At 34.6% G+C, this 15,619-nt stretch overlaps 4 protein-coding genes across 8 annotated transcripts in view; 3 read left to right on the top strand and 1 right to left on the bottom strand.

The window, feature by feature from the left end:
- The window catches only part of LOC104740124 (peroxidase 4), a 3,569-nt gene extending 2,582 nt beyond the window's left edge, over positions 1-987 (bottom strand). Inside the window, exons 1-3 of one of the 2 annotated variants that reach the window (XM_019235851.1) lie at positions 651-987; positions 337-528; positions 11-146 (exon numbers count right to left, since the gene is read on the bottom strand). In XM_019235851.1, coding sequence (XP_019091396.1) covers positions 11-146; positions 337-528; positions 651-848 — 526 coding nt within the window. In that variant the 5' untranslated portion in view covers positions 849-987. The remainder of the gene's footprint in view (positions 1-10; positions 147-336; positions 529-650) is intronic. The other variant, XM_010460653.1, reaches the window with a different exon arrangement.
- On the top strand, positions 4,503-6,024 carry LOC104740125 (peroxidase 5-like). 2 transcript variants are annotated; one of them, XM_019235887.1, is made up of 4 exons: positions 4,503-4,837; positions 4,901-5,110; positions 5,192-5,360; positions 5,524-6,021. In XM_019235887.1, the coding sequence occupies exons 1-4, from the start codon at positions 4,625-4,627 to the stop codon at positions 5,913-5,915; spliced, it is 984 nt and encodes a 327-aa protein (XP_019091432.1). In that variant the 5' UTR covers positions 4,503-4,624; the 3' UTR covers positions 5,916-6,021. The 2 variants fall into 2 exon arrangements, with proteins under 2 accessions (XP_019091432.1, XP_010458956.1); XM_010460654.1 differs by lacking the exon at positions 4,901-5,110 and having other exon boundaries at positions 5,524-6,024.
- Positions 6,258-8,865, top strand: LOC104740127 (graves disease carrier protein-like). The gene is made up of 7 exons (XM_010460656.1): positions 6,258-7,098; positions 7,308-7,393; positions 7,480-7,687; positions 7,787-7,910; positions 8,085-8,269; positions 8,359-8,493; positions 8,601-8,865. The coding sequence occupies exons 1-7, from the start codon at positions 6,943-6,945 to the stop codon at positions 8,691-8,693; spliced, it is 987 nt and encodes a 328-aa protein (XP_010458958.1). The 5' UTR covers positions 6,258-6,942; the 3' UTR covers positions 8,694-8,865.
- LOC104740128 (plant UBX domain-containing protein 7) lies at positions 9,186-13,069 on the top strand. Of its 3 annotated transcripts, none has more exons than XM_010460657.1 (10): positions 9,186-9,286; positions 9,400-9,551; positions 10,035-10,159; positions 10,288-10,398; positions 11,267-11,477; positions 11,558-11,635; positions 11,924-11,992; positions 12,084-12,333; positions 12,412-12,671; positions 12,759-13,069. In XM_010460657.1, the coding sequence occupies exons 2-10, from the start codon at positions 9,450-9,452 to the stop codon at positions 12,924-12,926; spliced, it is 1,374 nt and encodes a 457-aa protein (XP_010458959.1). In that variant the 5' UTR covers positions 9,186-9,286; positions 9,400-9,449; the 3' UTR covers positions 12,927-13,069. The 3 variants fall into 3 exon arrangements, with proteins under 3 accessions (XP_010458959.1, XP_010458960.1, XP_010458961.1); XM_010460658.2 differs by having other exon boundaries at positions 9,194-9,290; XM_010460659.1 differs by having other exon boundaries at positions 9,200-9,286; positions 9,446-9,551.

Below are 15,619 nucleotides of genomic sequence, written 5' to 3' on the forward strand. Positions count from 1 at the left end.
GTGTTGAGTCCTTTTCGAAGAAAGAGATCAGAGAGTGTGTCGAGGCTTGCACTGAAGCTGGGGAGATCGCCGCTGTCTGCAATAGCTCTAAACGCGGCGGTGGAATCTCTCCGACCAACCTTCACTGCGTACCTTGGACCTCCGACCTATTGATGATACCAAAATTTACATATTTAAGAATTAATAATTAGAACTAAGATAAAACGATATATTGTCGTAACAAGAAAAAATACTATATTTCTTACAAAAATTTGTAAAAAAATAGTAGTTTTATTAATATGATGTTATGTTTGAAGATATATGTATGTAATGATGGATGGAGAGAGGGAGACTAACGTATTCAGAAGCGTCTCTGGCAGCAACGGCAATAATATCAGCGCAAGAAACTACGCCGGGACAGACACTCTCCACAGCGGATTTGGCTTGATCGATAACTTCGAATCCTCTTGCCGATTGAAAATTTGCTAGTGAATCTCTTTCACTCTCCATAGTAGGAGTTGCCACGAGCATGATCGATGCATCACAACCCTACAAAAAAAAAAAAAATTAAACCAGAACATAATTTTTAGAGCGGTATTGTATGTATACACATGTTGGAGCAACTTGAAAAAAAAAACACATGTTGGAGCAAATGTTAATTAATTACATACGTTAACGAAGCAGTCGTGGAAATGGAGACGGATGAGAGACGCAGCCATCCTACGTTCACGGCTGATTGCGGTTCGGATTGATGATCGGATGGTTGAGAGAGCGTTTGGACAAGTTTGGTCGTAGAAAGTAGGAGAAAGTTGTGCTTGACAGAAACAAGACAAACTCAACAACAATACAAGAATCTTGAAGACCGCCATTTAGAATTTAGTGTTAAACAAGAAGACTCTTTTTTTTTTTTTTGTAGTTTTGTAAGTAATAAAACAAATTTCTCGTAAGTGCTAATAGCGAAGTGATTGATGAATTGAAGGTGATTGGTGTGACTTTTGGAAATGAGACGAAATAAGACTTACATATATAGGAGCGAAATAATCAAAATCGTGGTCACTTTTTTCTGCGGGAGCGCGTGAAAACCATCCGACGACCTTTTCCAGTAGTTGCCTTTTCTCCTTTAAGGCTTGCAGCCTTGAACAGAACATCCTAAATATTTTTTATATGTTATGATTATTGCAATCTTTCATTACGATTTAAGAGTAAAGTATTGAAAAAGATGGTTACATTCACATATTGAATTTAGCAATCTGAAATTACAATTATACTTTGTGATGAATGTTAAACTGTAATAAACTTTATCTAATTGATAAAGAACTAATTAAATAATATATTTCAACAATTTTTCTTTTCTTTTCTTTGAAATATTCGTTTTAAGCAAAAGAGTGTGATTTGGGGGGTATATGATTATATGAATATATATGATTATCTTCCCTTTTCCACTCTTGCATTACTTAAAGTATTAAAAGGAGACTGAAATAATCCGAATTAGGTTTAGATTTATGGAAAGCTGGCCTACATTACATTGACCAAAACAATAACTTAATAACTAAAACCGTATGATTACACGAAATTTTGAAAAGTTGACCTTTGACTTTGGAAAAGTAGTGAAAGAATCTTTAGTAAGGATAATGTGGTGTCTCATTGTCCATACTGTAATTAACCACAAGTGGAGCTGAGGCTGATTCTTAACTTGTTCGACTTTGCTTTCCTCAAGGTATAACTTTGTTCATCAGGTTACTTAAAACCTTAGATAAATTTGGTTCATTTCGATCTGATTTTCTTAAAATCTCATCCCCTATTTCAGATGAACACGATATAGAACAACTAGCCTATCGTCTGTTACCTTTTTGTAGATTTCTGTTTTGACTTTCGTATTACGCATCTCCAATCAAATCATGTATACTGTTTAAATATTATAATGTAGTGCTCCCCGCGTATGACAATATGCTTAAAGACAACACCATTTGATTGCAAATACAATCAATTTTTGTATCAACATTTTGCACACACACACACAAAAACTATATATCAACATCTATATTTGATAGGGTGAGTGTAATGTACATATAGCTACTAAAATTTATCATGAAATGAAAGTATTGATAGGGTGTCGATATATAATATATACTAGGTACAGACCTGCACGTACGTGCGTGATTGATTTCAAAAACTATGTTTACTATAAGGTTTGTAATATATTATGTACAAATAGAATTACATTTATAGATAGAATTATTTGTTAAATCATTTACAGTTCAAACTTATATTAGTTTGGTTTCATTCAGTTTGTGATTTTTGAAATAATAAAGGTTAGAGCATAAAAATTAAGATTCACAAAACAACATACTCGAATCTAACGTTTACTGAATTAGTGATTAACCGGAATTTTATAAAACTTGTAAATTATGAAACGGATAAAAACTATTAAAAAGATTAAAACTTCTCGAAACGAATGACCTAAATTCTTAAGCGGGTCAAACCCGTCCCGGTAGCCATACTCCATAAGGGGTATAATATTTTTATCTATAAAAACCCGTCTCTCGAAATATTTAAAAAATAACTTTAAAAAATATATAAGATTTTATATTTTTAATATGATAATTTTGAAATTAAGGAATCTTTAATATATATTAGTTTTATATATCATAAATTTTCTATATGGAAAACTGAAAATTAAGGTTTTCATAAGTTTAAATATCTTATAGTTTAAAATAAATTTAAGATGCCGTCAAATTTTTTTTTAAAGATCTTTCAATATCTATTATTCCAAATTAATTTCAAATTTTTGTTGGTCAAAAAATTTTAAACATTAAGAAATAATATTATTTATATTTTTGAAAATATGATTTAAATATATATTTTTTACATCTCATGTTATAATTTTTTAATATATTATATAATACATAGGTTTTAACAATAAATTTGAAACCATGTAGGAGATAATATTTATTAATATTTGAATAATATTTACCAATTTTAGAATTTATAGGAACAAAATATTGTGTATATAAATAAATTGAATAGCAGTGACAATTTTATGTAATATTATAGAATATTAAAGGTAAGTAATAAATTGGGCATAGAGCTCTCTGGCAACGACAGATCAGCTTTTCTTAAAGAATACTTTTCTTTTAATATATAGGGGATAGCGATACAAATAATTCTCTCTGAACTAATTAACCACGGTAACAAAAACAAAGATATAGTTAGCCTCAAATTTGATGATGATATAGTTTCATTTTTTTTATAAGATTAAATAACAATATGCTCATTAATTAGAAACAAAGATTTCAATTTGATCATGTGATATTAATAAATATGTACAAACACGTCATTTGGTTTGAATTTATATAGAGTACAGCTTTTGTCTAATTGGATCATGCAAAACACAGTTTGGATCCATGCACTCGTCTAGTAACAGTCGAACATAGTTGAATTGACCTTTTCATCGAAAGAACATGAAACGTACGAAACACACATGCTCATCAAATATAATTATATCACACAATACGTATACATGCTTCTAGATTTGTTGTTGCTGAAGCTGATGCATAGATGGGTGCACTTTCCAACATCCAGAGGAGAGCCATCAGGCCCATCACGTAATAAAATCAACTAAGACAAAAAAAAAATAAAGTTGTGGCTGTTTTTTTTATAATCTGTAAATCGTTACTACTAAAGTTATGTTCTATAGCAAGCAAATTAATTAAGGGACCAATTGATTCGATTCTTAGGGGAAAAACTACGACGTAAATGAGATGCAAAATGACACTACAAAACGGTGAAAAACGACTACGTACGGTCATGACCGTCGATAGCGATGCTTAAATATTCCTAACAAAGACTGGATCATATGATTTCTGTGGCCACTGACCATGCATAGATTTATTTCATAGCTCTAAGAATTGACATTGTAGGGATATTGCAAGTCGTCTAGTTAATCAATCTTTTCCGCAATATGTAGCTCAATTCCATTTTTATTTCTAAAGATTTCACATCGATCAAATCTTGGCCAGCAACCAAATTCATAAGGTGTCTCTAACGTACCATTCATCGGTTTTGAAACTAATTTGTTGGTTTGACTAGGAAACTAAATTTAATTAGTGCCTTTTAATCAAAACTTCCGAGCATTAATTTATATTGTACGTGTTTGACATTTTGATTTTTATATTCTGGTCGTTAATTATTGTTCCTTTCACACTAATCGCACAAAATAATGGTTAGTTATAGTCTTCAGATCCGAATTTCTAACTATATTATTATAAGAAACTAAACTAATTAAGCGTTTACTGATGAATGATGATGTTCTTGTTCTTTTTTAATGTAACAATTTGACCAAAAAGTCAGACCCCAACAATTTATTTATTTTATTCCAAATAAATATTATACCCAAACATCACAGTCTCCAATTTTGAACAGTGACACCGCCTTTTTAATATATAAGAAATAGCGACACCGCGTGAAAACTCTCGTGCACGTATATAAATGTATAAACCCCTAGGGTTTGTAACATTCAACATCAATATCAAATATACATTCTTAATCGACAATACTTTTCAAATAAGGAAAATATTATTTCTTACCCTAAAAAAGAAGAGAGATTATTATTTTGTTTGACGTACGAAATACACACCTCAAAAATATGAAGAGATTTTCACTAAGGTTTATGTTGATGACAGTGAGCATCATCCTCACGTTCTCGATCTGTCAAGCACAACTTTCTCCAACATTCTATGATCAATCTTGTCCGAATGCTCTCTCCAAAATCCGATCCTCCATTAGAACCGCCATAGCTCGTGAGAGACGAATGGCCCCATCTCTTATCCGCATGCATTTCCACGACTGTTTTGTTCATGTAAGGTTTCATTCTTCCTCATACTAGTTCCACATTTTTGGAAACACATTCATTTTTTATAAGACTTTTGTGAATGTTTGGGGTTGCGACGCATCAATATTGCTCGAGGGAACATCAACGATAGAAAGCGAGCGAGATGCATTGCCAAACTTCAAATCCGTAAGAGGTTTTGAAGTCATAGATAAAGCCAAATCCGAAGTCGAGAAAGTTTGTCCCGGCATTGTTTCTTGCGCTGACATAATAGCGGTTGCGGCAAGAGACGCTTCCGAATATGTATGTTAGTGATTATTTATACATGTAAATATACCCACTATCATTTTTATAACAATTATATTGTCCAACTCCTATTTTTAGGTGGGAGGTCCAAAATGGGCGGTGAAAGTCGGAAGGAGGGATTCAACGACCGCATTCAAGGCTCTGGCAAATAGTGGTGAAGTTCCTGGCTTTAAAGATAACCTTGACCAACTCTCTGGTCTCTTCAGCAAGAAAGGCCTTAACACAAGAGATCTTGTCGCTCTCTCAGGTCAGTGCAAAGATTATACTTGTATATATGATTATTAGTCCATTAGAGCTTAATATTTTTTAAACGTGTGATTTGCTATGCTAATTCCATTGCTCTTGTTACAGTATACAGACCATGCATGCATATTTCTAAATGATATTTATATGTTTTGTATACTATTCAGGAGCTCACACCATAGGGCAATCTCAATGCTTCTTGTTCCGGGACAGGCTTTACGAAAACTCAAGCGACATCGACGCAGGATTTGCCAGCACTCGCAAACGTCGTTGCCCAACCGTGGGAAGTGACGGGAATCTTGCTGCCTTGGATCTTGTGACACCTAATTCTTTCGACAACAATTACTACAAGAACTTAATGCAAAAGAAAGGACTTTTAGTAACCGATCAAGTTTTGTTCGGATCTGGTGCATCAACCGACGGCATCGTGTCTGAATATAGCAGGAACCGATCGAAGTTCGCGGCAGATTTCGCCACAGCCATGATCAAGATGGGTGATATTGAACCCCTCACTGCCTCTACCGGAGAAATCAGAAGGATATGCAGCTTTGTTAATTAAAGTAACACAATGCTTGTGTTAATTGAGTAAACATGCATGCAAATATGCGATACATGTTATTGTTTGTTATATTTTGTTTATTGATTCTTTGTAACTTGTAACTGTTTGTAATTTCTATTTTTTTCATTTTATGAGACTGAATTAAATGTCAGATTTTTGTGATTTTTTTTTATAATATTCGATTCGATCCAAGTAACAATTAAAAGTTCAACGCGATTTTTGGGTAAATTACTAACCAATGAATCTGTAGGTCCACCATAATATGGGTGCACCGTGCCACATGGAATATAAACTTAAAAAGGCATCGCTCTGTTTCTTCGAGCCTGTGAAATTGCGCGACCAATGAGTAAACAGAGCAAAAAGACTCAAATTTTGAATCGAAAAACCATATCGTCTTCCTTATTTCTTCTCTGAGATTTTTACGGCGAGCCTCTAGTCGCTCTTTCCTCGTCAGCCCCATAAAAAATTCCCTGACTTTTCTCCGATAACTTATATATCTCTCTCTCGCCCCAGAAATTTTCTGTCTCTGTTCGTGAATATAGCTGTAGGGTTTCTCGTTTGTCTCTCCTCGACGAATTTTCCCATTTGATTGGTTCGTTTTGGATCTGAAGAGGTATTGATTTAGATCAATCTCAAAAGGGTATTTGTTCGTTTGCTCAATCGATCGAGTTTGTTCGTGAGGTTGGTTCGGCTGTGTAATAAGTATCTGGATCTGTCAGATTATAAAGACTAGTTTTTTTTTAGGATTGAGCTATCGGAAATGATTTGATCTTCAGGTGTGTGGGGGGTTGGATGATCATCTAAGAGTGTTTCGTTGAGGCTGTTAATGAATATTGCTTTAAGAGACGAGGAGAATCTGCTTTTTAGCTTCTCGTACTCTTTCTTGGGATTTCTCAGTTTCTCAGGTTTAAGTTTCAATAAGAGATCTGCGGCGGTCGTATACCCTAGATTTAGATGGGATAAGGCGTTTTTTTTTCAGATTAAAGGAGAGAACGTTCCGAATTTGACTTAAGTTGTTGAAATTGAGATGGGTTCTTCACAAGGCTCCACACTCTCGGCTGATGTGATGAGCCTTGTGGATACATTGCCTGTGCTTGCTAAAACCCTTATCGCTGGAGGAGCTGCTGGGGCCATTGCTAAGACTGCCGTTGCACCTTTGGAAAGGATCAAAATTCTTTTGCAGGTGATGATTCTCCCTGTGTCTTGATCTTCTTATGTTTTCAATGGCTCTGGTTTATATCTAAATTGTATTCAGATTTTATCTGTTTTGCTGGAAATTGGGGTTTTGGTTTTATGCTTGGTAGTACTTTGATGATATCTTAAGATATTTTCTTTGTTGTGCATCGATATTTTTACTACCTATTGATTGTATACCTGTGCTTTGAATACTAGACCAGAACAAACGATTTTAGGACCCTTGGTGTGTCCCAGTCGCTAAAGAAGGTGTTACAGTTTGATGGTCCTCTCGGATTTTATAAGTAAGTACCTAGTAGTTTGACTCTTAATATTGTAAGCTTGGCCCAGTCACTTTACTAAATCCTTGTGATGTGCATAACTATTGCAGAGGAAACGGGGCGAGTGTTATTCGGATTATTCCTTATGCCGCCCTTCATTACATGACGTATGAAGTTTATCGTGACTGGATTTTGCAAAAAAATCTTCCTTTAGGTTCTGGTCCAATTGTTGATCTTGTGGCTGGTTCAGCTGCAGGCGGAACAGCAGTTTTGTGCACATATCCTCTTGATTTAGCTCGCACTAAGCTAGCTTACCAGGTTTGTGATTTTGAATGTCATGCTTTTACTGTTGCTTTACGGAAAATGAAGAAATATCGTTTTGTTTCTTCCCTTATGCCGTTGTTATTCCATTTTTAGGTGTCTGACACAAGACAAGTTGGTGCAAATGGATTTTACCGTCAACCTACATATTCAGGCATAAAAGAGGTGCTTGCAATGGCTTATAAAGAAGGGGGACCACGTGGGCTCTATCGAGGCATAGGTAAAGCACATAAATTTTGCTTGCATTAATGATTTTTCAAGCTATAAAAGGTTGACATCAAACTAGTACCAACTCTATAAACTGACTCTTAAACCCCATTTGTGTGTGTGCACTGTTCCTAATTTGGATTTGTAAATGATTAACCAAGATTGGGGATTTCCTGTGTTTTTGCAGGGCCAACACTGATTGGCATCCTTCCTTACGCGGGCCTTAAGTTCTATATATATGAGGAATTGAAAAGACATGTTCCTGAAGAGCATCAAAACTCTGTTAGAATGCATCTACCTTGTGGAGCTTTAGCTGGTTTATTTGGTCAGACCATCACTTACCCGTTGGATGTTGTTAGGAGACAAATGCAGGTATAAAAAAAACAAAAAAAAATAAGATTCAAACTTTGCAACATTTCAGAACTCATAAACCTACATTTTGGTGTTTTGTGTGACAACAGGTAGAGAATCTACAGCCTATGACGAGTGAAGGTAACAACAAGCGTTACAAGAACACATTTGATGGGCTCAACACGATTGTTCGAACTCAGGGTTGGAGACAGTTGTTTGCTGGTTTAAGCATCAACTACATCAAGGTAAATCAGATTAAAAAAACAGTTGATCCTAGATCATCTCAGTCTGGATTTCATTATTTTACTTCTCCCAAAATTTTATGATTCATTGATTTGTCTTTGTTTGCTAGATTGTTCCATCGGTTGCAATTGGATTCACGGTCTATGAGTCAATGAAGTCATGGATGCGGATTCCACCGCGAGAAAGATCAAAACCAGCATGAGGAGGGTCTTTGCTCATTCACTCTCTCTGAAAGAGAGACACAGAAGACAGAAGAACACAAAATTGTTAGACAGATTTTTTTACTTTAAATTTTTGTAACTTCCTCTGGCACATAAAAATCCTTGATAGTGATTTATTCTTTGAGAGTTAATCAAAAAAAAAAAGTTGATTGACGTGTGTCTGTTGTACAGCAAGAATTTGAAAAATGTCAACTACTAACAATTAAGAAAAATGCTCTTATTAAGTAATCGAACTTAAATAATAATTAGTTGTGTTTAATAGTAGTAATAATCTGGGACAATAATATCTTGAAATGAACTCAATGATGATGGAGATGGACCAATTTCACATGCGTATTTGTTGTTTTCGAAGGAAATGTCATAAACAACCCCACTTCTTTGCACGAATTTACTCGAACACAACTTAGGGTTAGAATCGTCCTCTCCGGGGTATAGTAGTCTTTTTGAATCCGGTAAAGAGCTCAATATTTTTGGCAGTAAGATAAAAAAAAAAAGAGAAAATTTTCATTTTGTATGTGTTCCTCCTCCCGCAGGATTCGACTCTTCAGTTCCTAATTTAATCCTCATCTTCTGGGCAAGTCTGATTTGTTCCTATAATTTCTGGGCTCTTTTCCTTTTTTTGTTTTTTTTTTCACAGATCATTAAATTAATCTCTGTTTTTTTTTTTGTGTGTGTCTTCTCTCTCAGAAATTCGAGTTTTTTTTTTCTCTGAGGGTTTGTGTGGTCTTAGCAGAGCAATGGAGGGGATGTTGTCTTCCGGTGACGAGCAGAGATTAGTCTCTTCTTTCCTTGAAATCGCTGTCGGACAGACCGCTGAAACTGCTCGGCAGTTCTTACAGGTTTGTGCTTGGAAACTGGTAGATTTGTTTGTTCTGTGAGGGTGGGTGCTTTGGTCAACTGATGGGTTATTGTGAGTGAGCTTAACCTTGATTTGGTTTCTGTTTGTGGGTCTTAAGTGTATATGCTTGATGAACAATTTGGGATGTCGAGTTGAAACCCTAGATTGGGTCTCTCATTTTTTTTTCAGCTTATGGGTAAAATCTGATCAATACTTTTGAGTATTCGAGTTTAAAACCCCTAGATTGAGAGTTTTCTTGGTAACTATTAGTTGATCTGGATTTGAGATTAGTCTGAGATCTCTGTGATTTGGTCTCTGTGGTGTTACGATCTGCATTTTGATCGAGGGTTTATGTGATGACTGATGAGATTAGTTTGGCGTTTTATAATTTGTTTGTGATTAACTACTCTTGTGTTGATACTTTGTTATGCTCTCTTCGCTTGTGTAAAATATTACTAACGTAGTTGAGTTCTGCTATCAACAGGCGACAAGCTGGAAACTTGACGAAGCTATTCAGCTTTTTTACATTGGAAACGAAGGTGGTATGCTTCCATCTGGTACACACACTCTGCCTGAGTCCAATGATCCCATGGCTTCACAATCTTGGGGGTATGATTAGTGATAATGTTATAGACTCTTGATACTTTCTTTTCGTTATTCTAAGCCCCCTGCTTTCGAGGTTCTGTTATCTATTTTGGTTTGTTCGACCCTGATGGTGTGCTGTTGTATTTTAATAGGGCCACTACAGACACAGGAACTCAAAGGATGGTGCAGAATGATGTTGATGAAGTCCGTGCTCCTTTGCCTGTTGTGAGAGAGACTCTTTATGGTGAATCAGTTTATTATGGGTTAGTCTCTTTTTCGCTCGCTTCTTTGTTTTCTCTTATATCTGGAAATTGTGTGTCTAGGTTGAAGATTTTCTCTCATTGACTTTCATTACTTAGGAGGCTGTAATAACTAACAGCCAACAATGTAGGTTCCTCAATTTTGGACCTGCCCTCTTTAGTTTCTTGACTCTCAGGGGTTGGTTGATTGATTTCTCTGCTGGTCTTCTTCCAAGTGTAGTTTTTAAATTTACCATTGTTTCAATTAGCAGTATTATCATCTAGGTTTTAGTTGATTCTGTTAACTCAAACCAGACCTGGTTGAATATCCAGTTGGGTGTGTTAAGTTGTTAGCAGAGTCAGGTTGTGTCTCTGTTGTTAGCAGAGTCGTTTCAATTGCTTTTGCAGTTACATCACTCCAAGTTTCTATTTTGGTAACCAGCTGAAATCCCAGCATAGAGTTTAGTCTTTTATCCTCAAGTTGCTTCTTATGATCGTATAGTTAAGGTTGCTCTAGTTGACTGTGTGTAAGACTTTCAACCTCATGTTGGTTCTGCTCCTTCCCTAGCCTCTACTAATTCAATAGACAAGGCAGAAATACATGTAAAGTTCTACGTTCCAGGGGTTTTAGATTAGCATTTGCAAAGAAATATTATCCAGGGAAGCTATGAATAAGTACACAAAACTATTTAGCACAGTAGGAGTATATTCATGCGCCGCTAAAAGTTTTGTTTTCAACTTTCATTAGCCCATTAAAGTCAGCATCTTCAATATGTTTAATCATGCCCCATTCTATGTAGATATCGGTTTGTTGTTTTTATGCTGATGATAAATTCTTCTTAAATGTACATGCGGGATGCAGCTCTCATAATTAACTTGCATTTGTGATTAGGGCTGTGAGGGGGGGAAACTCTCAGCCTGAACCAACTTCTTTGATTGCTTTCCGTAACTTCAGTGAAGAGCCAAAAAGCCCGGGAATTTGGGAACCAGATGAGGGTGCTTCCTCTGCCTCTGCATCAGAGTCAGCATCCGTTCCTCGTGACAGCTTGGCATCGTTGTACCGTCCTCCTTTTCATCTGATGTTCCAGGGCTCTTTTGAAATGGTATTCTACTCAGTTACTTGTTTGGCTGATTGCTTGTCTGCTTTTTTATTCTAATTCTCTCTCGATGGTTTTTTGTTCAGGCAAAAGCTACTTCGTCTTCTCAGGATAAATGGCTTCTCGTCAACCTCCAATCTACCACGGAATTCAGCTCTCATATGGTTACTCTCTAATATTTTTTCTTTTTCTGGTTTTGGTTCTTGCTCAGTTTTTGACGATAGTCACATCTAGGGTGCGTAATCTATTGTTTTAGTTCAATTTGAAAGACTTCTTTAGAAACAGCGGTCTAATCGCTTCCTTCTCGTTTGTTTTGGTTTTGGTTTGTTTGGATAATAAAACTGGATTGGTTTATCTTCACTTCCGCATGGTTTTTATTTGTTTCAGTTTCGATCCGTTAAATGGTATTGTACACCCACTCACATCCCAACTAATGTGTTTCTTTCTCATAGCTAAATCGAGATACTTGGGCGAATGATGCTGTTTCTCAGACTATCAAAGCCAACTTCATCTTCTGGCAGGTATAATATAGAACTTCCCCCTTAAACTTTCGCTTGCTTTCCTAAATTCTCTTTACAGAATTGGTTTTAGTCCCTCCTTTTCTTGTTCTAGGTCTATGATGATACCACGGAAGGAAGGAAGGTTTGCACATACTATAAGCTTGAATCTATTCCCGTGGTGCTTGTAATTGATCCAACCACTGGTCAAAGGATGAGAATGTGGAGTGGAATGGTCGAACCCGAGAATTTGCTAGAGGATTTAGTGCCGTTCATGGATGGTGGTCCGCGTGAACACTTTGCTTCTCTCTCAAAGAAACGGCCAAGAGGCAGCTTCTCATTGACTCCTCATTCCAAACCCAAAGGTTAGTTTCAAAACTTTTCCACAACTTCAATGGCTAGTCTGTTGGGAAAAAAAGATTGACTTTGATCTATTCCTGTAGAGGATGTTGCAAAAGATGAAGAAGAAGAAGAACTGCGACGAGCATTAGCTGCTTCCTTGGAAGATAACAACATGAAAGACTCTTCAGATGATCAATCGACAATAACGCCTGAAGCATTTACATCTGCGGTACTGCCAGCATTCCCACCACTACCGGAAGAACCAAAGGGAGGCGATCGAAGTTTACAATGCAGAGTTGGGATCCGTTTGCCCAACGGACAAAGACTCCAGAGAAATTTCCTCAAAACAGACACAATTCAGGTCTGCAAAATCCTAAGAAACAACATTGATCATTGTTCTGTATATTTGTCTGAGATTTTTCTGATCTTATTGCTGTCTCCATTGTAGCTTCTCTGGTCTTTCTGCTATTCTCAGCTTGAGGAATCAGAGAGGAAGAAGCCATTGAAGCTAACACAAGCGATTCCAGGTGAATCAAAGACATTGGAGTATGAATCTAACTTAACCTTGGAGCAGTCTGGTGTTGCCAATTCCATGATCTCTGCTACATGGGAATGAAAAATCATATCTATAAAACTATCTATTATGCTGTTTCATAATGTTTATCAGATTAGTTATTTTGAACTCGAGTTTGAATAGAAAAAAACACATTATGATATTTAATTTGCAATGAATGGAAAAATCATCTATTATGGATACTATAGGCTTCTTTAATGTCATTACTTAAGCTTTCTACTTCCTACTGATTAAATTGGACTAATCAATGGTTTAAAGACTAAAACAAAAGCGATTCCAGGTGAATCAAAGACATTGGAGTATGAATCTAACTTAACCTTGGAGCAATCTAGTGTTGCCAATTCCATTATCTCTCGGCTACATGGGATTGTAAAGTCGTATCTATAGAACTATCTATTATGCTGTTTCCTAATGTTTAACAGATTTATTATTTTGAAATTGAGTTTGAAAAGAAGAAAAAACACATTATTATGATATTTAATTTGCAATGAATGGAAAATCATCTGTTATGGTCCTTATGGATACTATAGGCTTCTTAATGTCATTACATGTGCATAATAATTGAATATCGACATTATTTAACTCATTACTCAATAAGCTTTCTACTCCCTACTGATTGAATTTGGACTAATTAATGGTTTAAAGACTTAACACAAGCGATTCCAGGTAAATCAAAGACATTGGAGTATGAATCTAACTTAACCTTGGAGCAAATTTAGTGTTGCCAATTCCATGATCTCTCGGCTACATGGGATTGAAAAGTCGTATCTATAGAAATATCTATTATGCTGTTTAGTAATGTTAAGCAGACTAGTTATTTTGAACTCGAGTTATAAAGAAAAACATTATGATATGTAATTTGCAATGGATAGAAAATCATCTATTATGGATACTATATGCTTTTTTAAAATAAAATTTATACTACATGTGCATATTAGTTATATTTTGACATTATTAAAACTCTAAGCTTTTTTTACTCTCTACTGATTCACATAATTGGACTCATTAATGGTTTTAGACTAAAACGGTCACTAAGAGCTTATGATAGATTTAATAATCTCTACCAATTAAATGAAATTAATGATTTAAGACTAAAACTGTCACTATGCTTATATTTAGACAATAACCAACAAAGAGCTGAGTTGTAAAGCTGGTCACAGTAAGAGCCTTACGCGCACTAGTAGCGAATGAACTACACGATTCACACGGCAGAGGTAAGGCGCGCGTGCGGATAAAATATTCACTGAAACCAAAATGTCCGTTTCACGTTTTGCAATTTGCACCACATTACTGACAAGTGGCAATCATAAGTAATTAACTGTGAAACCCAAATTTAGAATAAATACAACAATGCAATGTATAGTTAGTAAAAAATCTAAAACATTTATTGTAATAAGTATGATATGAGCTGTATTGAGACAAAATACATTGGTTTTTGGTCAATACATAATAATAAGTACCATACATATGAGAACACGTGTACAACTTCAGACTTTTTAATTAATGGTAAATGTTGCAAATTTGGATTTCTATTCATTTTACTTTCTGAAAGAACATTATTTTAATATATTAGGATATTATTAGCTGTTCACTAATTAATTAAAATAGTCAAATCTGTTTAGCAACTGAATTAAAACACACAGCTTACTGGAGGACACATGTACAACTATAATTAACTGTTTTGACTGAAATGATTTGTATTTCTCTCTTTAAAAAGGTTAATTAATTATTTTATATTTTTGAAAAATTTAGTGTTTATCACTATTTTGAGTAAAGAATCTTTTATAAATGGTAACGCCAAAATATACTTTTTGTGTTTACAAAATGTCAAAATATGCTAATTATGACTTTTGTCGTTATAGTTATTTTTTTAAAAATAACACATGATTAAAATTAGACTAATTCATTAATACACTTATTTTTGATTAAAATTTTTAGTTAAAAACATAAAACATTATTTTTAAACAAAAATTTGACTGTTAAAATGATACTTCAAAAATAGAAATAAAATAATATAAGTTCAAATTAAATCCCTACTTTTTTTTGTGATCACAGTTGAAATGATATAAGGTTCGATTAAATTTTAAATAGTAATATTTAGTATAGTCTCATGGTTAAGTAGGTAAAAACTATCAGTCGAGGTAAAAAGAAAAAAACTAACTAGAAGAAACATAGTGAATGCTTTGGTTGTTTAGAGACAAAAATCATGAGTTAAATGGAGAGAAAGAGAGAGGTTTTGTCATGAAGCCATCAGAAAGACACGAGAAAGACTCTGAGGTGGCCCCCTGACCTCACCCGCATGTGCCCACATTTCACCGTTTTACAATGACACCCAAACCGTAACCTTTCCTCAGCGCATTTGTTTTAAAATATATCAAAATCTACACTATTTTCATGTTTTTTTTTAAAAAAATTGACTTTATACAGCAACGGTAAAAAAAAATTCAAATAATTTTTTTAAAAACACACATAAATAAGAATTATAATAATTTTTTAAAAAGTTGAATTTTTAAAAAATATATATATGAAAAAAATAAAAAAATTAAATAATAGTTGAAATTTATATCATTTTAAAGAAAATAAAAATATTTAATTAAGTGGTAAAAAATGATTAAAATTGTAGTTTAATGGTTAAAAAATGCATGGGTTCTCAAAGATATCAAGATGAATCTTTCAACCATTATACCACCATTAGTTGGTTTAGTACTCACTTTTAAAAAGTTAGATTTTTTTTT

The sequence above is a fragment of the Camelina sativa genome, chromosome 14 (assembly GCF_000633955.1).
Source record: "Camelina sativa cultivar DH55 chromosome 14, Cs, whole genome shotgun sequence".
Classification (NCBI taxonomy): Eukaryota; Viridiplantae; Streptophyta; class Magnoliopsida; order Brassicales; family Brassicaceae; genus Camelina; species Camelina sativa.

Coding starts and splice junctions, on each gene's coding strand:
- LOC104740125 (XM_019235887.1), top strand. CDS start 4,625: ATGAAGAGATTTTCACTAAGGTTTATGTTGATGACAGTGAGCATCATC. Junction 4,838..4,900: donor TCCACGACTGTTTTGTTCAT/GTAAGGTTTCAT, acceptor ATTTTTTATAAG/ACTTTTGTGAATGTTTGGGG. Junction 5,361..5,523: donor AGATCTTGTCGCTCTCTCAG/GTCAGTGCAAAG, acceptor TATACTATTCAG/GAGCTCACACCATAGGGCAA.
- LOC104740127 (XM_010460656.1), top strand. CDS start 6,943: ATGGGTTCTTCACAAGGCTCCACACTCTCGGCTGATGTGATGAGCCTT. Junction 7,911..8,084: donor TGGGCTCTATCGAGGCATAG/GTAAAGCACATA, acceptor GTGTTTTTGCAG/GGCCAACACTGATTGGCATC. Junction 8,494..8,600: donor TAAGCATCAACTACATCAAG/GTAAATCAGATT, acceptor TTTGTTTGCTAG/ATTGTTCCATCGGTTGCAAT.
- LOC104740128 (XM_010460657.1), top strand. CDS start 9,450: ATGGAGGGGATGTTGTCTTCCGGTGACGAGCAGAGATTAGTCTCTTCT. Junction 11,636..11,923: donor CGGAATTCAGCTCTCATATG/GTTACTCTCTAA, acceptor TCTTTCTCATAG/CTAAATCGAGATACTTGGGC. Junction 12,672..12,758: donor TCAAAACAGACACAATTCAG/GTCTGCAAAATC, acceptor TCTCCATTGTAG/CTTCTCTGGTCTTTCTGCTA.